Consider the following 23,915-nt stretch of genomic DNA (forward strand, 5'->3'; position numbering starts at 1 on the left):
TTTGCTTCATTTTCTTTATTGACGTGAAACGAATAAACATTTCCATTGTTGGCAGCGTCAGTAATGAAGGCATCAGTAGCTACAGTGCTGAAGATTTATCCAATCCAAATTCAAGCATGGTGTCTTCAGAGGTGACAGGACAGAACAGCATCTTGCAAGAACATGGAGGACAAACAGGCTCTGATTTCTTAAAGCAGGCTGCAGAAGCAAGAGAGAGAAGTCTGCCTACCGCAATGCCTTTTGCATACTGTGCCAAAGAACACGTCACAGCAGATCTTACGAGCAACAATGACAAGTTACCAACCTCAAATTGCGATGAAGCAGTGCCATCCCCAGGTCCAGTGAATGACAAAGAAGAGGGAATAGCACATGCCGTATCTGTGGATGGAGGCCCGAAATGTGACAATATTGCTGCCACTTCTATGAAGAACAATGAGAATGATCCCAGAAACCCAAGCCTGGAGCCCAGCCCTCCTGCAGCACTTACAGAAATGCAAGGAGTCACACAAATGAGTTTGAGTAAATTAGGATCGCTCTGGCAGAGTGAACAGCTGGGTGGCATGAGGGAACCACATGTCAGCACGTTTCCCCAGGGTAAAGAAGCAGGAGATTATTTTACTGCTCAGGAGGCCAGGCAGGAGCGAGGAGTTTTGGAAGTAGGTCAGCCGCAGACTGTAATGCAGCAAGGTAGACAGAACACAGATGGTGGAGAGGGTCTGCTAATGAAAAAGGAAACCTTAATCCTAAATTATCCCACAACAGGAGGCTCAGACAGTGAAAAATTTGGAGCAATTCTGAATGCTCAGGGCTTCACTGAGATCAGTGAAGTCTGTAATCTACAGATGGGGGCTGTGACAACAGCTAAAGGGGATGAGGCAAACCCAGCTCTACCTGGAAGCAAAGGGGAGCAATCAGAAGCCTGTACTTCAATGGCAGAGTTGCCTTCTAAGCCCCCAGATCTCTTCCTGATACCAAAGCCTGAAGAGCCTTCAAGGGAATACATGCCTGGAAATGACTCTCAAGATCCAATGAGGAGTGAATCAGTGAAAACAGCCTCTGAAAAAAACGAACCTATTTTTCAAAGAGAGCTTCAAAAGGAGGATGAGCTTGTTAGTGCCGAGCATTTCAGTGTGCCTTTATCATTTAAGCAAGAGGAAGAACAAAAATCAGCTGTCACAACTGAAAGCCTAAAAGATGAAGCCAGTAGCAATGAAATTATAAAAGCTGATGATGTGTCTAGAGAAGGCACCACACTTTCTGAAACAGAAAGCATTATCAATCCCACCAAGGAAAATTCCCTGGTAGATAAAAGATTATTACTGGAAGAATATGCATTAAGTACTTCCCTGAGCAGATCCACAGAGCTGAATCAAAAAGAAACCAAGGCGAATGTAACAGGAGAAAAAAACAAAATCAGAACAGAGGAGGCACGAGTGGCAGAAACCAGTGAATTACCTGAGGGGTCAAGTGGGGCAGAAAGACACCTATTGAACTCTGTTAACAGCCACCATCAGGACGTGGAAAATACCCATTTGGGACACAATCCTGAAGAAATCGGTCTTTGTGAAAAGACTTCAACAGGTGACCTAAGGGAAGAAGCTGGGGAAAAGCCTCTGAATTTAGACAGTAACTTTAAATCGCCCGAACGCGATTTGGTTGTAAACTCTCTTGGTTGTAAACCTGAACAACAAATGAGTAAAGAGAAAACAGCTGCCACAGATGAGCTGGAGAATAAGCTCGTGGCTTCACCGCAGTTTCCGAGGGAGGAATGCCCACTGAGTTTTGATTGCTTTAACGCTGAAGCAGAAGACAAAACTTTGGGCCAGCCAGGCTGTAACGGGACTGAAAAGGTTTGTTTAGCCGGTGCACACAGTTCACCGCTCCTCCACTCTGAGAACAATAATATTAAGCAGAGTAAGCAGGATGAATCCTGGGAAAAAGCTTTTGCTAGAGAAACTGTGTTAGAATCTGAACGCAAAACTGAGAGTCAAGAAAAGCCTGAGAGCTATAGCAAGTCAGAAGAAAGTGCCAGAATGTCCAAAACAAAACTCGAGCTCCAGGGCTTAAATGAGTTGGCAGGGACTATGGATCTCATGGTGGCACAAACTGAGGAGGCCTCACGGGTTTTGGAAACCAAAGACCAGATCGGTCACATCACTGAAGTGCCTCGCAGCGATCCAGAGCAAGGACCTGCAGCTGCAGCTGCACAAAGCAGTGCCATGGACAGTAAAGAAATTGAGGGTATTCAACAAGAGAAGCACCAAACTGTGGTGAAAAGTTTTATGGAGGACAAAGATTTGGCACTGAAAAGTGAATGCAAATCGGATGTGCTGTTGCAAGCTCAGCAGGAGCAAGCGGCTGCAGAAAGTCACAGAAATACGCAGATGACTTGTTCAGAAACCTCCCCAGCCGTAGTCAGTACTTCAGGACTCACTCCTCAGCAAGTTCACGTGGAGGAAGGGGGTGACGGCCACGTCAGTGAAAACAGCTGCCCCTCTGAGAGTGACACGTGCAGCTCTGCGGAGGCCTTGGCGTGCAGTATCAGAGAATTGCAGGAAAATGCAGATGTTCCAACTGCTCTTCCCCAAGCAAAGCAAGTGGAGAAGTCGGTGTCTGTTGCTGGTGACAGTGGCTGGCTATCAAATGAAGGACTCGACCAACAGAAGCAGCAAAGCAGTCTGACAACTGTCACAAGAGCAGACGATCAGGAACACAAAGAAAGGGCTCTAAAACCTGAACAGCCATTGGCCCTAAATAATCATAGCAACATGCCAGACATACCTCTAAACATTTCAAACACCCTTAATAAAGAATCTTCTGTTCTAGGTCCAGCATCGATCCAATGCGACTCTAACACAGCAAAAGAAAAGGACAAGGATAAAAGCAGCGCTGTGGTGTCAGAGGATATGTGCAGCAGCGAACACGGGCAAAATATTTCTGGTGTGACCATGCTTAATTTGCAAGATTGCAATGAGCAAAACAAAACTGATCTCAAGGCAGAAGAAAACTGCTCCAGTAAGCAAAACTCAAACAAGCCCGAGCAGGATAATAATTCTCTGATCTCAGCTAGTCAGCATGAAGCAGCATGTCATAGTGATACATTTTCTAAAGAATCTGAAAAGAATGAACAGCCAGGCAGCGTATACAGGATAAAGGATAACACTGGTGAAAGCCCTGCTGCTGCTGCTGCTATAAACGCTCTTCCAGGGACAGAGAATTCACCAAGTGCCACTAACATATTACAGACTTTGCCAAGTGATACAGAAATAGCATGTACTTCTGATAATTCTGAGAAAAATGATCCTCAAATACCTTGTCCAGAGACTCAAGGGAAAATGCCATTAATGGCAAAAAACTCAGAAGAGATTGAAGGTCTGACTGCTGATGCGGGAATCATCCGGAAAGATGGAAACATTGAGAAAAGTTGTGAGGACAGGGCTTCTGTCGCAGAAACCAGCAGTATGAAAAGTGATAAAAGTCCAGGGACGCAAGGATCTCCTTTACCATTACAGGCACACGGGGAAGCGGTTCCCACTGATAAGTCATATAAATCCAGCTGCATTCAAAAGACACCAGAGGAGCCTGGTTATTGTCAAGCAAATTTTACAGCCCTCTCTACAGGGACCTCTGCACTCAGCCATCCTAGCCAGCAACCTGGAAACAATGCAAACAATGGTACTGGGGGGGAACTACTAAATAATGAGCTGGAAGTTGAAGCATGCCGAAACGCCTTAGAAGGTAACTCTAATTTGCAGATTGCTGCAGGTTCTCAGGTGTCTGTGCACTTAGGTCCTTTATCCGGGGTAAACACAGGTAAAACAGCAAATTCAGAAAACAGCTCTGCAGAGAGTACACGTGTGAATGAAAAAGATGTTCCAGACCACAGTTTTCAGGGTGATGGAGACAGAAGTTTAGCCCTGCCAGAGAATTTAAATGTGGGGCAGAGTACGGGAAACTTAGCACAGTTCAATTCTGAGAAGCTGAAGAAAGAGATATCTGCAATTAAATCCAAAGAAACAAAAAGTGAGGTAAACTTCAAAGAACAGCAAAGTGACAGTTCAGCAGAGTCTCTGTTTGCTCTCCATACTCTAGAAGGGAAGCTGCTGAGCCTTTCATCTGTTGGTAAACAAGAAGGCTGTAATGAGGAAATTGCAACTAATATCTGCGTAGATGACAAGTACAGTAAGATCTTAGAGAAACCTGGGAATTCTGAAAAAATGAAAGAGCTTTCAGAAGAGAATAATAACGTAACCGGGGCAGAGACCAGTATTTCCGAGCAGTCTGCAGAGAACTCTGGAAGGGAGCATGAGGGTCTGACTTGCAGCTCTCTGGGCATTGGCTCCAGCCTCCCAGACTTCAGGGAGCATATCAGCCAGATATTTAAAAAAACTGTCCACAGCACACTGAGTGCTGAATTACCCCAACTTTTGTCTGAAAACCATGCAGGCTTCAAGCAGAGTCCGGTGGCCAAGGATACAGCAGAACTGCGTGGTGCTGAGAACTTTCCAAAATCAAACAAGGCGAGCAAAGAAGCTCCTGAGAGCCCCTCAGAAGCAGAAGGGCACGAGTTGTCTTTAGCTACTGAGGCTTCCTGCAAAGCTGCCAAAGGCAAATCTCTGCAACAAGAAAACACGGTGGCAGAGCTGCCACCAGCAAGTCTCCAGGACACTGAGAAAAACAGGCAGCCCGGTAGCTGTTTAGAAGTGGTCCCTGGGTTGGATGGCGCTACACCTGCTGAATGCGCTCTGGAAAATCTGCAAAAACCAGACAAAACCACTGAGCACCCAGAGAGCAGTGAGATGGAAAGAAAGGAAGGCGTGTGTGCTAGTGGCGTTGATCCTGAATCGCTAATAAGCTTAGAGATAAAGAAGCAAGGACCAGCTTCATTTGATGGGGCAGCAGCTGAGAACTTCCCTGCATATTTTGACAGTAAGCAAAAAGCTACTGTAGCTGTTGCCTCTACAGGCGATGTACAGAAGAGGGACTTAGAAGATGCTACCGCAGAGGGAAATAACTTAATTACAGAGTGTAATGCAGAACCAGTTTCATCTGAAGAGGATGTAAGTCTTCCTACTGAACAGTGCCAGGATCCTAAGCCAAATGAACAGGAGAAAAGTGAGTACAGTGATCCAGACACTGCCAAGAGCATCTCTGACATGGCAGCGTCAACACTTGTCCCGGGAGGATCTTACAGTCATGAAAAACTGCCAGACAATTTTAATGTGTCACCTGGGGAAAATCAGGAGACCCACGTTCGCAGCAATTTCATGCATGATATTAAGTCTCAGAATGATACGCAGATGATACAGGGTGATCCAGTAAATAGGAAATGCTTGGAAACATTGGAGAATTTACAAGATTCACAGCAAGAAAAGGAAGTGACTGTGCATGGGTTAATAGATTACTTAAAGCATGAAGTCAGCCAGGATGATTGCTTGCAAACTGACTCTAAACTAGAATCTAGCAATATGACTGAGGGAGATGTAAAAGAAAACAGTGACACAGTGTTAAGCATAGCAAAGACAGGTAACGAAAAAACTGGAGACATCCCTGAAACAGGTACTGCAAGGATGTTAGTCACTGGTGAAGGTGGGTTAGCTATAAGCACGAGCACTGAAGAGCAGGAGACAGACCTGTACAAAAATCACTCTCCAACCGTTCCTGTGATGGAGCAGGGTGAGCATTCTGCATGTACAGATCTCGCTGTTGCTGAAAATCAGCCGAGCAAGATGAATTCAGAACATGAAAGCTCACTTCAGGATGCCAAAAGAAAGCTCTCACCGCTTGCATTAACTGAGCCTAAGAACCTTGACCTCAATGAACTTCAAGACATGGCTGTGGCAGGATTACCTTCTGAAAGGTATTTACTTTAAATTACTATGTGAAATGGTTGTCAGGACCCTGAGGCTTGATAGGGATACATTTTTCAAGGCAGATACCCATTGTCTGAGTGGTTTGGGAGGGTATGGCACTTACTCTGTTCTTAAATTTCTATTAAATTTCTGTTGCTTCTAAATGTGGACTACGGGGAAGAAATTTGAAATAATTTGTAAGGGCAGAGGCGTCCTAAAAGCTGAGAAGCACAATTCTTACCTGTTCCATCTGCTGGTCCAGATTCCTGCCCTCACCTATGTGGATTTGCTTACGCTTCCCAGTGTTCACATCTCATAGCCTAAAGTTAGGCAAATAAATAGCACTTCCTAGCCTTAAGTTAGTAGGCTTTTGCCTAAGTTTTAGTGACCCAGTTAAATGAGACCTGCAGCATTCACATGGTGGATTGCAGTATTTAAAAACAAGCCTACAGTATAACCCAATTACTCACACTGTTAGTTGTCTGGGCCTCCCTCTTATCCTCCCGTATAATGTAATTGTATTGACAGTGCCTTTGATCACTGTGTTAGTCAGTGTTTCTAACGACATGGAGTTGTTTCAGATGTGAGTTCTTCTTAGCTGGGATTTGTGGAGCCTAAGAGTTGTTGTTGTTTTTATTTTCCAAACCTAGCAGTAACTGCTTTAATACAGTTAAGATTTTTTTTTGGTGAGTTTCTACTTTGCTGACTGAATTCTCAGTTTGATGTGCAGTCAATTCAAAAGAATTATGAACTTAGAACAGATGCTTTCCCTTTATCTAGCCATGTCACTGCTTCCTCTGTAACCTCAGCACCTTTCTTGCACACTGTCCCTCTCCTTCCCGTACCAGAGGAGGCAGCTATAGCTTTAACTGCTAAGAGACAACAGCAGAGCAGAAGGGTACAGTGGAAAGCTGAACTAATTCAGACAACATCAATGAATGGTCTGCGTAGATGGAATCTTTCTAAGTATTACCAAAAAATTAGATGATATTAACTGCATACGGAGGGAAAATGTTTCAATGCCACATTCTTTAAAGGTTAAAATGTGAAACGGTATTGTAAGTGAAAATACCTGAAGTGTTTCTGTTGTTGTGAAAATGTGGGGGAGTTCTTCCTGTTGTATGTGAGTCTGGGACAGAGACTGAATATGATCCACTTGTGTGAGCAAAATGTACATTAGAAGAATATTAGAAGTGCTGGAAGTCTGAACAGCTGTATGACTTTCTCTTTAAGGATCTGTCTATAAAATGACAAGGAAATTAGACCCTGTTATTTCTCTCTAGCTCCTTTCCTTTCTTTCTGTTTCCCTTTATATGATGGGAAGCTTCACAGTGGGTAGCTTTGAAATTACCAAACAAATTGCTGGCATGGCCTGGTTCGGAAGCCTTAAGGGCCTATGGGGCAGTCCATGCATATGTCTACCCATGTGTTTTATATCAGGGCGGGTACCATACTTTAAATAAATACCTGTGGCAAGCAGGGCAGGGTTCGTGAAACAGCTGCTGGCAATTCATGGAGTAGTTGCTTAATACTTGCATATGCTTTAAGAATTCCTTATCACCTGTTTTTCCAGTGTGAGGGTTTGTGTCAACAGGCAGCTGCTACTTTTGGACTGCAGCTGTAAGTGGTGTCGCACACATACCAAGTGTGCATACACAGGCAGGAGGTACTGCGTGCAGAGCCGTACGTGGTTGCAATGCGGTAGACTTCAACACCGGGGACTCTCAGAGGTAGAGAGGGGTCTCTGCTTTTGATCAGGCTTGTTCCTTAGAAGAATATGCATTTATAATACAAAAGAGAAGTAGAAAGCAGTAGTTGAGCTGGCTGGTCTGTCTGGACGCTGACCAGTCCAGTTTTCCTCTGAGCTTAAAACTGGTTTTGTATAGTTGAATTTCAAGCTGTATTCCATACCCTGCATACTCCAGTCACACCACTTGTTGCTGCAGAGTGGTTTCCAGTTGTTCATTGCCCTGTAATCCTTACAGAGGATAAACTACTATAGCCATGCAAAAAAAGGTGCACGTTTCTAAGAGCTGACTGGGGATTTGGGTCTGACGGACAGAACTCCAGGGAGAAAGAATCCTCCCCAGCTCTCACAATAAATAGTAGAAAGAAGTATATTATATTTAGGAGAAGGACATGGCACGTTCTAAATTATTTCAGCATTGTTTTCTGCCCCCTCCACTGCTTCCATATAGCGCCATCTCTCACAAGATCTCTTACGTTGAAACCCCACTGAACTGTGGGTGAGGGGGCAAAGTTGTGTGATCTGACTCTTAAATCCTTGTTAGGATTTCTTCCTGTAGAGGAAATAGAGGAATTTCTTTCCTTCATAGCTATGGCACTGGGAGGAGGGTGGTCTTGTGATGAACCATAGATCCAAGAACTGTCTGCAGTGACTCCTGCCCCCACCTCCTTTAGGAGTGGGACAGTGGTCCACTAATAAGAAGAGCCTTTGTGTCTGAAGGCAGTAGTACAGCACCACTAACTTCCCTTCAAATCTTCAGTAAAAAGGACAATTATTTTTGGAAAGGAGGTTGTGGCTGAAGCATTAGCCCCACTTTCTTGGGGAAGCACAGCTGTGCTATTTGCAGAAGTAGGGAAGGGTTGGATTTTGGCAAACCTGTCTGTCAGCACTGAAAAGGAGTAAAAAATAACCCTTTCTGTGATGGTTTTGACACTTCCATCTGTCTACCGAATCTGACTGAAAACCTGTGTCGTGATGGCCACATGTGGGCATCAAAATGTCGTCCTTCCCACTTACTATTGGGCATCCAGATGCTCCATTTTGCTGTCTGAGTTTTACTTGGAAAGGAAGATCAGGACTCGAGGGCTTTTTTTTTTTTCTCCTTTTGTAATGTCTGCACCCATACATCTTCATTCCTTGATGGAGGAAGAAAGGAGGTTCATGTATGTACAAGGAGTCCTTATACCTTATGCCACTGAAATGCTCCTGTTTGCATCATGGGCTATGGCAGATGTTGAGCAGAGCACAGAACAAAGTCAGAAATGATGGCAAAATTCTAGGGATGTTTAGAGGTGGCATGGAGTTTTTTGATAACTTCCTGTAATTCAACTGCCTGGTACGTGCAAACTGCCATTGTCTCTTGGAAAAAAGTGCAGAGGGAGCTTTTTGAAGTGAAGACTGTGAAGTCATTCCCAAATGTGCATCTGGAAGGTACAGAGAACAGATTGCATCATGTGCTGATTTTGCTGGTTTGGCAAAACACTCAGCTTGTTAACAGGCCTTTGGGTGTTCCAGGGTTGTGGAGACGCTCACAGACTCGGCTTGGGGCTGGGTGTGCTAGTGAGGGAAGAGCACAAGGAGCCGTAAGCATGCTGCAAGCAATGACACTCATTTTGCGGTAAGGTACGGTTCTCCTCTGCACCCCTCAGCAGAACCGGTTTGCCGCACGGAGCAGCATGGGCTGTGCTCGCTGCGGTGCCGAGCAATACGCCCAGTGCCTTCACCTGCCTCAAATGCAGGAGGGCACTGTGCAGGCTTGGCGTTCCCAGAGCTGCTGGTGCTACTGCAAATTGCATTGACTTCTTCTGGAGCTTATGCTGCAGAAGCAATCCTTATTCCAGCCTGTCTATGCAAATCAATAGACAAGAGGCAGTGCTTTCATAGCTGTACTCATGCAGGTGCTCATTCTTTCTCTGTGGTGCCTGAACCTTCCTTGCTGGCCGTACCTCGGCCTGCTGCCTACATGAGTGGCACATAAAACTAGTTGTAAAGGGCAAGGAGGCTGTGGCACTGCGCTGCTTTGGGGACACGTGTTTCCTAACAGTTTTGACACTGCCAGAGACTCCACTGGGATGGCCCTTTCCCAGCTATAGCACCGTATTGTAGGTGCTTTCCTATTGCTGCCATTGTTTTTTAGAGAATGGAGAGTTCTGTTGCATTGACTCACATCACTTATAAATCTAAACAATATTCTTATATGGGAAGTACGTTGCAGCAGTTGGCATCAGCAAAGCTACTTGAAAAACATTCTTTATGTCCTATGCATAGGTCAGACAAGATCTCTAAAGTTGGTGCAGACATACTTTTGGATTTGCTTCATGCTTTGTTCTTGCCATCAAAAATTGACAAGTTCAATAAGTCCGAAAAGAACGTTCACTCCTTAGTAAATACTGACTTGGTCTTTTTTGTCTGCATAAGAAATACAGTATTAAATATTTTAACAGTCCTGCTAGATGAAGTATGGAATGTAGAACTGCTTTTCAGATCAGTCAAGTGGGTTTTGAGCACTAAGGCTTTGTGTCGTTAGCATCTGAAAACAAGAGTTTGAAGTTAAAAGGAAACTTAATCAAAACAGTGATTATGCAGCTTTCTTTATTTCCCTATTTTTTTAACTTCAAAATTCACTCAGGTGTGCAGCATCTCAGGATCACAAAACAAAGGGAAAAACAGCTGAAGGTGATTTACACATGAATAAAATGCACAAAATTAATCAGGCTATTTATCTGTCCTGCTCTTCTCCCTTTGCATCTGAATTCTTTCTCTTTATTTCCCTCCCACCTTACTGTCATTGTTATCCTCAGCAGGTACAACTGTTAGTACAGTTGTGCTTTTGGAGATGCAAGCAACTCAGCCTGCAGTCCTTAACTAAACTAACTGGATGGGGAGTTCTGTGGGAATTTTGTCTGTGTGAAGTCTGTGCTATTTAATTTCGGTATTTTGCTATTCATGGAAGAGTAAAATTAAGATAAGTTCACTCTTACCCAACAGACATCTCATATTGTTTTCTAAGAAGTGAAATGGAGTTTTGCCATCTGCTCTAGTGGATGCCATTGACTGAACTGACCGCTGTTTTAGGCAGAGTCTAAGTCAGTGTAAAGTATTTATGAAATGCTGATTTGATAGTACGCCCTCTTGTACTCAAAGCACATACCAATGGAAAACTAGGTGTGTAATACCATGCTGGTAATTTTTTATTTTATTTACGTATGCCTCTGCTACACAAAAGTATAGAAGCAAATCATCTCTGGTTCTGCCAAATTGCTGGTACTACTTGCCATATTGAAAATATTCCGTAACACTCTTGAGAACCTTAGCCATGCAATTGTAAGGTAGGTATTGACATGGATGGATGATACATGAGGTGCTGTTTTCACACATACTTTTATATTTCTCAAGAAATGACATTTATTCAATCAAATACAGGCATTTGCTAAAGAAATCCAGCACGGACACTGTAATACTTTGTCCAGTATCTGGACAGGCAGTTTAGCATCAATTTTTGTCTTCTTTTCTCATTAAGTTAAAAATTACTTTCAGATTACTTTTTTTTTCTGATTAGCTTTCCCCAGATGCATTTTTCAAACTTGCTTCTTCCAAGTAAGCTGCCTATTTTCTCAAAATTGTTTTTGCATATCCTACAGATCCCCCTATTTTCTCTATTCCAACTCTGTATCTTCTGGCTTCTTGCAAAATTGGATACCATGGAGCTAGTTCCACTGTCCCTATTTCTAACAGAATATGCAAAGTAGGATTAGCCCCAGCTTTGAACCCTGGCGAGGGCAGCTCTGAGAACAGCAATTCCAGACACAGGTATAATCTCCATCACTTGGATGTGGCTTCCTTCCAGTTTTTCTGCATCTTGGCATGTTTGCATTGCACTAGTGCTTCTCAACAGAGGCTCCTCTGGAGACATGTCTGAAGAGCCAGAATTCCGTAGTACTTGCCTTGTCCTTTGCTTTCTGTTTTTCCTCCTGCTATCTTTTCTGTTGATGCCCTTGGAGCCTGTCTTATCAATATTGGTCCAGGTATTTGGAGACCCACATATGCATTGCTACTAGCAGGTGGGGCTTACTTAGATATTGCTATTCCTTAACATTTGGGTACTCTGGAAAAGTCAAAAATTATTATATGGATCTATTTGGACCTGTTGATTTACAATCACCTTGACAGGTTAATTCTTATAGTAGAGTCAATTTGGCCTATAAGAAGCTCTGCATCTCAAATTGCATTAAGTCTAGAAATGTTAATTGCTCCAATGAAAGGCTTAATTGTTGTGGATCCTAAGGTCCCTGTGAAACGCTGAGTGCCACCATTCTGTGCTGTTGTCAAGAACTAGCCCTAGTATGTTATGTTAATCTTGTTCTCCCTGCTGAAATGTGCTTGGGATCTCCTCCCAGACTAAGCATTTCCTGATGAACTCTTCTTTGTTCACCCAGGCTTAATCCTTCCTCTTCCCTGCTCTCCCTGCTCGGTACCTACCCCATTCATCCATGGTCCTCAGTAAAACAACCAGCTGTCTGAAAGTGCCCTAAGGCTCTGCAAGGTTGTTTGCAATTTAATTTCACTAATTTACTTTCTTTACCTCTCGGTACATTCCTTTCAAGACAGCTGTGTGAGAGAAGGCTACGGCTGCAGCCTACCCTTAAAGTCAGTAAATGCTGGGCCAAAATCTCTGCGCCAGTGGAGTGATATCAGCAAAGAATTTGGCCCTGAGCCTCTAACAGATCAGCCAGGGAGAATGTTGCGCAGTCCTGTGATCCTTTTTCACCCTGACCATCCCACAAGCACTATACTCGCAGTTATCCTGCTTTGCTTAGAGAAGGGGGGCGTCTAGTTGTTTCAATTGATAAAAAATGGAATTAGGAAAATAGGCTGTATGTAGACAAGTAAGATTTAAATGATTCATTGGCCTGAACTACCTGGTTTTTTCCAACCTCAAACCTGTAAAGCTTGGCTTCTCTTTGTAAATGATGCTCCAAAAAACACGGAGCGCTGGCTTCATGAAACTGAAACTCATCAAACTGCTTTTTTATTCTTCTTCAGCTTGTTTTTCCTAGCTCCTTTGGCTAATGAAACACAAACAGTGTAATCAATACAACCTTTTTTTTTTTTTTTTTTAAGGCACTCAAGAGCTTATGTAAAATCTTTGGAATTTGTTAGCATGATAACATTGTTATGCTCTCCTAGCTGATAGAAATATCAAAGCCAGCTAAGAATAACTCTACAGCAGACAGAGAAGATTGGATTTGTTTCCTGGAATGAAAGCAAAAAGCATGTATGCCTTGCTCAGTTTCTAACAATGGAAGAAAAAAATTTGGCTGTCATGAAAACAAATGGACACTTAAAACTCCCGTCTCTCTTAACAATGTCATTAAATGAGTGAAAATATAGTTAGTTCGTGCTGAATATTTGAAAGTCTCCAAGATTTTCCACACCTTCTCTTCTTTTCTTTTTTTGAATGCTGTGGTGGTACATGAAACTCCTGTTGTATGCAGCGTTCTTCAAATCCTGTTCTTCTGGTAGAGACTCCAAATAAACTTGGTTTGCTAGAGAAGTTATCACTGAAATTTGTGAAGCTTTGAGTCTAGCCTAGGGTTTTCTAAAATCTGACCTTACTTATTTGGAAATTTTCAAAATGGCAGTTTCCCATCACTTGATCCACCGAAATGTAATGGGTTAACATTAAACTTCCCTTTTCTTCAAAGCATAAGGTTAAAGTAAAAGTCTGGGAATTTAAAGAGACGACCATCCCAAAGCCTCGCCCATAAAAATCGCTGGGAATTGCACAACCTAATTTTCAACCACCACAAATGATGGTTGTGGGCAATTTGTACATGGAAAGTAGTGGAAATACAAAGTTCAGGTGTTTGTTACAGAAGCGGTACGGATATTGCAGCCAGGCTGCTCTGCAGCTAATTGGGTCTGTGGTTTTGTAGAGTGTATGACTATGAACCTCTGATTAGGAAATGCAAAAGAGAAACTTCTCTTTAATTTTAAACAAACTGAAGTATGTTTATATGGTTTTCTTTGTTGCAAATGGCCTTAAAAATGGGTACTGAGTTTTCACAAAGAACAATTTAAATCATACACGCACATTTTCTTAAAGATCAGTCCCATGATGCAGCCTTATTTTTCAGAACAAACATAGGCATTGATGTTTTGCCAGCTTTTTTGCAAGTTTATCACAAATATGGTAGCATTTGTATTTGCTTATAGACCAGTGATAACATCAATTTAAAGAGGTGGAGAAATAAAAGCCACTCTGCTTTCCAGCACCATGTGCCTATGTAATGTCAGGTAACTGTGGTGTCACCACAGGAACTTTGTTGTACCTGTGTCATTAACTACTTAGCATTGCCAAACTAAAAAGACCATTATTTCTTTTAGGGTTTCCTCCACCCCTAAAATTGCAACCTAACTTGTCACATAGAGCTTGGTAAATGTTATTTTTATGGACACATACATATGTAGAAAAGGAAAAAGTGGGGATCTAGCAAAGATAAAATCCTTCACCCAAATGCAAAATACTGGTGTTCTTTAAAAATGTTTGGGATCTACATTAAAAAAACCCAGCAGTTCCCCCCCAGTATAAGCCATCCTGATGCTTTCTGGCCTTTCCTTAAGGCTAACTGTTCCCTGGGAGCGAGGGAAGGGCCCGGACTCCATAAGGGCCATCCTGCGGGATGTCTCCTGCCGCTGAGTCCCTCTCATCAGCACGCTCACCGCTCCCATCCAGCTCCGGCCCTCGGGAGAAATCTTTTGCAACACTTTCTTTTGCGGCTCTTTGATCTGGGGGCTGCCAGCCTCCGCCAGACAGCGTGTCACTGCAGGCTGCAGCCTGAACGCCAGCTTCTGTCCTGTCATTGTCTCCCCAGCCTTGCTGGGAGGTTGCTTACCTCTTGTTTTCCTGTTGCTTTTCAGCTTGTTTCCTCTCTCCTCCCCCGAGCCTTCTATTAACGCAGATCAATTAATTCTCACAGGAAAATCAGATAATCAAGCACACCTTAGCACTGTGTTCCTGGAGTTCCTGCGTATCAGTTTTCCTATGTTTAAGTAGCAGAGGGCACTGGGGGGAAAGTGGAAATGTTTTTGTGACAAAGGTGCGTTGAGATTGCTTAGCAGTAGGTGAAAGGGTTTTGGTACAGCACGAGGCTAATGAATAAACAGGGAGAGGCATGTTATTTGAGCAAAATGACCGTTTTATTCCAAAAATGCTAAATTTGGTTTTGTTAGCAGGACGGTAGCTAGTCCGTGTCCACAGCTTTGCGCCAGGCTGAAGGGCTGCTTGCAAAGAAAATCAAAATTTATTTTAATGAATCTTACCCTCTCCAGGGTCTCCCTCTCCCTCCTCCCTGTTATACCTGCAGAAGCTATTTGTGAAATGGTTTCCAGATGACAAAAGAGTTTAGTTCCCCCCCAAATGAGAGGGTGGCTGAACGTCTGTACCTGTATCAGAAATCACAGTAACTTTTTCCATGCCTGGTTTCCTGCTGCTTGGGAGGCAGGATATGAGAGAGCTGCTCTCCCCAGAAACTTTAACTCTCTGCTTGATCTTAATCCTTGCTGTCACAGTGGATGCTACTGGCTCCCGGTGCTGCAACTAAGTGAACTCTCCACAGCGTATCATTCCGTAAGAGATGTTTACCCCTCGATGAGCCAAACCTTGCAGCCCAGGTGATGTTGGCAGTCTACATTTTTCTCAGCATTTTCACCCATTGCAGTATCTGATTTGGTCTCTCTTCTTCTATTTCCTGTACAGGTATCTGAATTGTTAAAAGCAGCGATGAGCACATCTAGGGCAAATCCCGGTCATCTGCTTTTAGACTCATGAATGTGAAAGTTCCCCTGTAACACAAAATTTACCCAGGCAAAAATCCATTCCTTTCTTTTGCTCGTAGAAAATCAAACAAGGGCTAGAAGGAGAAACAGTTCAAGAGTCAAAAACAAACAAAAAAAATTTAAGAATTGATGAATACCTTTTTACACCTGAGGCTCAGCGCTGAATTGATGCTTTGAGAGGTCCAGCTGGTATCATTACTGTACCTGAACATTAAAAGGAGATGCACAGTCCTGCTAAGAGCTGGACCGAGTTCTGAAGAAGAGGAAATGTTAGTTCTGTCACCCAAGCAGGCGTAGCTGGCACCACAGTTGAACGTCCGGAGCTTGGGCAGAGTGCACATAGAGTTTTCCGCTGGGAAACTCTAATTCAGCTAAAGTAAGTCTCTGTAGCCCCAGCATTTTATCTGAAGTATCTCGATGGGGCATTTGGTAAGCAATGACTCTACCAACTGTCTTGCTGTGGGATAGGTATCATAGTCATTTAGTCTATAGTTACTGTATGACATGTTATAAACATGATAATGATCTCCCTGGGTAGAGCCTCAATTAATTCCTTGGGTGCTGGCAGCTTCTATATGCAATTTGGTGTATCTCAATGCAAAGAGCTGTGAAGCCATTCTTTTGTGTTGTAATAAAGACATAGGAAACCTAAAAGATTAAGAAGGGCATACAACTAATTAAAACTGCTCCATTTTCTTATAGGTAAAGAAACCTGTAAGAAAACCTGTGGGATTTTAGGAGTTGGAACTTAACAAAAGAACGAGAGGAGGAATAAAAAGGTTTGGTTTAGATTTACGGCTATAAATAAATAAATTTTCAGTGGAAGCTGTTAATAATTGCATCCTGCAACTTTTAAAAAGTTAATCTTTGAAGCTGGGCCAAACACCATTCCTTCATCCCGAAACTTTAAAAAGTTGCCGAGCACCATCAATTGAGCGAGGCTCTGCCGAAGTGGGTTTTAAAACCTTAGGAGGTATTTGTGTACGCTCTAAGTGTTACATACATCGTAATTTAATCTATCCACATCCCCCACCATGTGCGGCAGATGGAAACTCCGAGCAGCCGTCGGTTTGCCGTGACTCAGAAAGTCCTGGAAAGAAATTCCACCAGGAGGGGGGGGGGGGAAAGAAGACCAAAACGGCGGATTCATCGCTCTGCAGCTTTGGGGCAGCGTGCGGCGGTCCTCTGTGTCTCAACCCCCCCCCCCCCCGCCTCGCTCCGCTTTGCTGCAAGCGCTCCGGCAGCCGCCTGCGCCCCGCGTCCTCCCCCGCCGGGGTCGGATGCCTCCGGGGCGGCTGCCGCCGCCCCGGAGGCATCCGACCCCGGCGGGGGAGGACGCGGGGCGCGGTAGGCTTGGTCGCTGCGGCCTTTCCTCGGGGAGCCTCATGGGAGGAGCCTGGGAGAAGCAGCTCCAGGCTCTTACTCGTATCGGCCTTTTTGTACGCTCCGGCGCTCGCCCAGGCTGTGCCGGGGCCGGGATCGGGGTTTGGAGTGCGGGAGAAGCGTTTTGTTCCCCAGGCGGGATGGTGGAAGTGGAGGGAATTCGTGTTCAGCTGAGGGCCTGTTGCGGGATGTTGTGTTGGAAGCGAGGATGACTGAGAATAGAGAAGCTGGTGATTATTTCCCGGCCTTGGTAAGTAGACACTTGTGAGGGGAAAGTTAGCCAAGGCAGTAACAAAAGCAATGTGCGGTTACAGCCTGCATCAGAAATTTAAAGTTAGCTGATGTTTGCCACCGCTTTTTCTCTCAAAAGATCGTTGCACTTCCTTCCCCCCCCCGCCCTGCTTTTTGTCCTTTGAGCAACTTTTTGAGAAGTACCACTTCCACCCAGTAAAACGCCCTCCTGCTCACCCAGCGTTGCCTCCAGCTCTGCCAGAGGATGAGGTTGGCTCTCCTCACCTCCAAGGACGAGACCGGGTGGTTTTGTGGCTCCTGCCACGGTTTGCGGTTGGGGTTTCTGCTCGGCCCGAGCGTCAGCGGGTGGTGAGGAAGGAGCCTTTGAGGCAGGGGAGGTTTGATCGCCCTGAGAAACTTCTGCTTCAGGTTTACTAGCTGGAATTTGGAGACTTTTAAATTCTGCAGCAATGACATCAGGACGTGACTGAGAGCCCTTCAGAGGCTCTAAAAGCTGCACGGTGGTGACGTTACGGGCTTTTTATAATGGTTGACAGTTATTACAGCTTATTCATCCTGTGCAGGCGTGATTTATACTTCTAACACTTTTACGTGGCTTTCTGTTGTCCCTCTTCTAGCTCGCGAAGGAAGTAATACTGCAACGCGTCTTTCAGTCCCCTTAAGCCTTTTAATCTAAAACAATTGTATTTGTCTAATGTAATAACTCACCATAACTGTTAGGTTTCAATATGACCACAGTAACGTAGAATACTCAGGGAAAAAAAATATATGTTTTTTCTATTTTACGGTCGTGACTAATTGCATCGATGATCAGTCTGGATACACGTGTTACAAAAACTAAGGGACTTCTAAGCAAAAAGGGTTGGGCGAGAGAGGAAGTCCAGGCCCTCAGGTAATGTGTGACTACACACCATCCCCTGCCAAGATAACTTCTCTATCTTGTCAGGATTTCCACAAGCACTGCCAGAAAAGTATCGCTTCTGAGAATTACTCTCCATCGCCACGTGCGCGGATTGCCTGACAGCGATAGTGCTACCATCCCGCTCGGCTGGGTAATTTGGAGTTACCTGCAGGGATTGCCAGCTGCTCTGCAGCTGGGTTTCTGGCGTTGCTTTTCATACATGGGGTATTGCCTTCGGGAAGTCTCTTAAAAGGTGTTTTAATTTCTCCAGAATGCAGTTTCAGCATCTGTTTTCCTTTCTTACTTCATCCATATGGAAATTCGCAGTAGGAGAAGGGACTCCCTTGTCGCTGGAAGCACAGCCTTGTGTCTGGAGCCGGGCAGTCACGCGTTGCCCCGAGGACTGCAGGCAGCCCGCAGCCTTTGGGAGATGGAGCTGGTTCCTGATACTCAGCCAGGATGATGGCAGTGCCCTTCCTTGGGGACAGGTGTGACTCGGGTGCTGCCCAAGCCGCGGTGGGCTGGGCTGGCTCTCCCTGGGTGCTCTGAGCATGGTCAGCCAGCATCCAGACCTGTTCTGCTGTTTGCTTGAGTCTGGCTCAGAGGACGAGCGTGTATCTGAGACACTGGAATAATTCCCCCAGGAGCCAGTTCTGGTATCTTGGTGGCAATGTTTTTTTTCCGTAAGTGTAGAAATGCCGCGGCACACAGTACTGTACATCAAACTCATGTGTCCTCCGTGTGACAGTGATTTTATATGCTTAATTAACACATGCCGGTTCATCTCTTGGATACCTTTACTACTGTGTTTGTACAGCGCCCAGCTCAGCAGGACTCAGCCTGGCTGAGGCGTGCAGAAGGTCCTGCAGTGTAAATACAAAGTGCTGATGCGAGGCACTTGAGGCATAGTTTCTCCTTCAGAGTACAGAAGGAATTTGAGCGATTTTTCCAAAATCACATATTTAAATGCGTAAGTAAGTCTTTGTTGGGTTTACAAAAGGCAGCATATTTCCCACAACTTGAACTTTTGACTGCGAGTGTGTGTTTAGCTGGTAAAAGTAAAGCCTTGGTTATATCTGTGCATAGCGACCAGAAAAAGTAACCGGGGATCCCCAGCCATTGCTGTGTCTGAGCTTTTAAAGCTACTGCTGCTGTATGGACTTGCCTTGTGGAGACCTCATTTGGTTGCATGGATGTCCCCTTAGTTCATAGGGAAATAAAGCCAGACTTCCCATTTCAATCTTAGCATCTCATATTTTTCCTAAAATTCTATTAATATTTAAATCGATCTTAAATTGCCTGACAAGAAGTAATGCGGGAAAAAAAAGAGGGGTTGGTTTGTTTTTAATCCTGTGCTGGTAGCTTATTCAGCAGTCCTGAGCCGTTTCCTGCACAGGATTGGTTTTCGTTTCTGATACCAGTAATGTTGATTTCTAATCTGAGAAATAGCTTCTTACCTCTACTCTGCTAAATTATATTGACAGGAGTCCCAATAATCATGAAAACATTTTTAGAGAACAGAAATACCAAAGGTGCATAGCAGTTTATTGTTGGATTTTCTACACGTGAAGTTTATTTCAATGAATGGGGATAACGTACGAGATAAACTACAAAATAAAGTAAGAGAAGGTAAAAATCAACATTATGAAGGGATTACTTAATAAAATGGAAGAAATTTTATGAGGTACAATGTGTTTGAATGAATGAATTTGAACTGAAGTAGATACCACTAGATCTCTATCCCTTGCAAAGAATTGCAGTGTAGGAACTTCCTGGAAACACTAAATCCTCTCAATATCTTTCTGCAATGAATTAATGTTTTTTCTTATGCATGTGTAAACTGAGGCTCAAAAAATTGACTCTTTGGCCCGATTTATTACAAAGCCAAGTATGAAATCTGGAGGATTTTGTCTATCAGCCTTGCTCTACCCAACGAGCAACATCTCATTTCTTGAAGAAAACGAAATCGCGGTTGATGAGAGTGCTGAGAGCTCAGCCCTGCCTTGCGGTGGTTGGTGCCATTTTCCAGAGATTTCTGGAGTGAGAGCAGGATCTATAAATCATACCCTTATCTCATTAAAAGCAACCAAATGTTTGGGACTAGGAGATAGCAGGGCTTGAAATGCTTATTGGTTTGCCTTGGAGTAAACTTGGAGCTGTTGTTGACTGTTCAAAGGGAGCCACATCCAGCTCTCCTGATTGGAAAAACATGGACAGGGAGAAAATGCCAAGACCCGTAGCTGCCTTCTGTCTCCAGCACCACTGTCAAAACATTTTAAAACTTTAGTATGAAATTGGGGTTTTAAGGTTTGTGTCTCAGTGATGTCAGGAGGAGAGCAGCAAACGGCCCCACCAGAGCACCCTGCCCTCGCTGTGTTCGTGGGCTGCGCGCCGGGGAGCTGACCCTGCTTCCCTCTGTGCCCACGTGTGTAAAGCTGTGCTCTTTTACGTATTTTAAATAAATTTCCCGCTTTGGTTTGAAAGCTTCTTACATAGACAGAGGTCAGAACGCCTGTGTTTAAACAGAAGAAATTACAGAGGCTTATGCAGTTATTTCTCACTCATTCATTGATATTTAATGGCAAGCATGGGTCAAGCTTTGTCTGAAACTTGCTGTTTGCATACTTGCCTTCTACCAGTGACTTGGAAAATCTCTTTTCAAGGATGAGCAGAGGCCTTAAAAATGAAATTATGAAACTCAAGAGCCTAAGGACACTGGGTGGGCAACATCTTTCACTTGTGACACACTAATAACAGACTGAACCCCTTGGTCTTTGGGCTGAATTTAGCGTGCTCGCTGCAGCTGTTAATAAGCAACTGCTTGTTAAACTGTGAGGTATTTTCCTTTGAAAAGTATTTCAGTCATGCTTGTCGTAAGTAGAATTTGGAACTCATTTTAAGTAGGTCCTCTTCCAGACTTGACCCAGAACTCGGGCAATGGAATGGAAAAAGTTCGTGGCCTTTTTACAGAGCTCGATTTTTGAAACAAATTGGCCTAAAAGGCCATTTTCTGGAGAGCAGGGACCTGGTGGCGGGCGCCTGCGAGGCGAAGGCGGTTGTGATGCCCAGGAATGTCAGTTGTGGAACTAGTTTGAGCAGCTTTTGGGTAGCTTCATTGTTTGTGCCGCACAGAGCAGGGTGGCTTGGCAATGAGCAGCTTCGCCATCACCTCCCCAAGCCCGAGTTTCAAGTTACGATGAAAATCGCTGTCTGGGAGTTCGTCCTGCAGCAGATGCGAGGGGCGGCAGGCAAACACTTGGCTTCTCGCGCGCTTGGGGCACACCAGTACAACAGCTTCAATTGCAGTTTTGGCTTGTGCTGTACTTTCTGTATGTTCACAGGGAAGACCCTTAGTGCTCTGTCAGTAGCCAGAGCAAGATCTGCCCATCTGCGTTTCACTCCTTACGTATATAAAAAAGAAGTTGCAATGTCCTGTTGTTAAGGTCTACTTTCTAAACGCTCATTTTAAGGCAAAGCAGAGGCAGCACCCCAGTTTGTGCTGTAAGTATATGCAACTCTTAGTGATGAGTGAAAACCGGTCCTTTTATATAATAAGCTAGAGGACCTTAGGACTTGTAAACATCTTAGCTCAAAGCTTCCTACAACAGGCTGAGCCCTCAGGTGTGGTTAAACCAGAGAACATGTGGACAGTTAATTGCTTAGCATTGCAATTAGATGATAAAAGTAATATTGTAAGTTTAAAAAATAATCAAACGTTCAGGGCCATCATCTGAGAACTGCACTCAGTGCAGTGGCTTAGCTCTACTCTTCTTGGTGTAACGGAGGGGAGAATGCCACTTGACTTGTCAGGGATGCTGTGGACAAATTAACTGGACTGAGTGCAGAATGGTGCTGTGATAACTCTGGAAATGAAGAGCACAAACACTGGCTTACGAAGGATCACAGGTGTAATTAATGAAAAATAAAAAATCAGAAAACAAGCTTGACAAATCATCATTCTCATATGAACGTGTTACTTTACAGAATCCTTTAGATAAAATATGTAAAGTGTGAAGTTAGAGGAATAATATTGACAGTATTATAGTGTAGTTTAACTCCTTGTTATGTTCTTTGACCCAAAATTAGACTATAGTAGAGAATCATACTGATCCGCTGGATTTGCAGTTAGGTAAGGAAGTAATTGTCTAGTGTTAAAGCTGAGGTCCATGATTTAGGGATTTTTATTTTTAAGCTGAAATGCCAAATGCTGAGTGGCAGTTTTAAGTTTATAGACTTCTGCTCAAATCCATCTGTGTGCAGTACCATCCCTCTGCCTACAGGGTTGTATTCACTTGGTAGTACTGGAAACAACGTGGACTGAAGGGGGTTCGGGAAAGCGGCACCTCAAAACGGAGCCACTTGGGTGACCCTGCAATGTGAAATTGGAACCCCAATTAAAGGTCACATTCTATGTTTTACAAAAACCTGAGGATTTTGGCGTGTTTTAGGGAAAACTGACACTTCCAGGGCCCTGGTCTCTGGGTGGCCACATGGGAAAGTCAGGTTGAAGTAGGCAACCAAAACGTTGTTTTCAGGGGGTTCCCATGGTTTGGTGTCTCCTAAAAACAAGCAAAAACCCCTTCTTCAGCAAGGCTCCTTTCCTTATTGTTTCAAGGGTGTGCTTCCAAATTGTTTTCTTTTAGCCATGTAGCGCTGGTACTCGGCTGCATCCTGCTTTCCCCGGGTATGGGACAAGGCTGGGTGTCTCCCTGCATGTGCTCCCTGCAACACCCGGGGCACCTTTGTCTGACTCTGTGCTCCCACTGATGAGCCCCCACGCAGCTCTGTGGCAGGTGAAAGTAGGACTCAAGCTCCCTGTGTGTTACGTGGTTTCTGAGCAAGGAAGTCTTGCCGTTTCTCTTGTTCAAGCAGTAGCTCATTTTCTCATTTGCTTTTTAAAATCAGAATCAAAATGGGGTTAATTTGCTGTTGGATTGTCCTATCTCATTGCTTCTGCAGTTGTAACACAGACAAAAATCCAGTGACTTCAGGCCGGTGGGAACAGTAGAGGTGTGCACAAAAGCAACTTACATTAAAAACACCAACTTTCCCCGCATTCCCTAACACACAAGTTAGCATACACATGCTAAACAGCGGGGGCTTCAGACAGCCAAGTGACAATAGCTCTGCAATAAATCAGACCTCTAAGGTTGCTTTTTTCCATGTCTTTTCTCTCCGCAGCCCTCCTGGGCCAGGTGATGATATACAGTTGGCTTCTCCCCTTGATCCTTCTCAGCAACCCTTAGCTGTTTCTGCGACGTATGGAAATGTTGACCCTGTGGATGCTGCTGAGCTGACTGCAGCAAGGTATTGTACAGAGCCATTGCAGCTGGAGCGGTGGGAAGCAGCTGCAAACTGCTTACTGATGTGGGCGGGTGGAGGACCACGGAGGTCAGCACTAGCTAAGAAATTGCTATCACTCTTCTTGGATGCATATATGTTTGGTATGGCCAGCTGCTGATGGGTCTGCTGAGTCTGTCCGTAGTCAGTGGAGAATCTGTCAGTGGAAATCTTTACCAGAATGTAAATCTCCCTCTATCAAAACCTTCAAAGGAAGATGCCGTTTACCTTTCCCTGCGATTGAATCACTTTGGCACGTAGGAGGGTTGTGCCGCGAGAAGGTGCAATATATGCCTTATATTTTTGTAGGTGCTTATACTTTTTTTTTTTTTTAATAGTACAAGGTAACTGATCCTTTGGGCATTTTCCTTAATTTTAAGAAGTTCCTTAGCAGTATAATGCTGATTATAAAGCATTCAGGTATCTCATCTCTGTTGGACACTGGGCTTTTTGTCTGCTTTTACTTGCACTGAGAAGGGAAACTGTTGCTTTATTTGTGCTGGTGGCAGTTGGGTTGTCGAGATCTTTGTGTGTATGAGTTTGTCCTAACTGCCAACAGTAGAGGAAGCCTTGTAGGGTGTGTTTACCCTTCTTCAATCAT

General features: G+C 44.2%; 1 protein-coding gene across 5 annotated transcripts in view; it reads left to right on the forward strand.

The window, feature by feature from the left end:
• Positions 1 to 5,561: 5,561 nt before the first annotated feature.
• Positions 5,562 to 23,915, forward strand: part of TACC2 (transforming acidic coiled-coil containing protein 2) — a 101,482-nt gene continuing 83,128 nt past the window's right edge. For all 5 annotated transcript variants that reach the window (XM_059821005.1, XM_059821002.1, XM_059821006.1 and 2 more), the window contains exons 1-2: positions 5,562 to 5,860; positions 23,156 to 23,281. In XM_059821005.1, coding sequence (XP_059676988.1) covers positions 5,571 to 5,860; positions 23,156 to 23,281 — 416 coding nt within the window. In that variant the 5' untranslated portion in view covers positions 5,562 to 5,570. The remainder of the gene's footprint in view (positions 5,861 to 23,155; positions 23,282 to 23,915) is intronic.

This window comes from Gavia stellata, chromosome 9 (assembly GCF_030936135.1).
Source record: "Gavia stellata isolate bGavSte3 chromosome 9, bGavSte3.hap2, whole genome shotgun sequence".
NCBI lineage: Eukaryota > Metazoa > Chordata > Aves > Gaviiformes > Gaviidae > Gavia > Gavia stellata.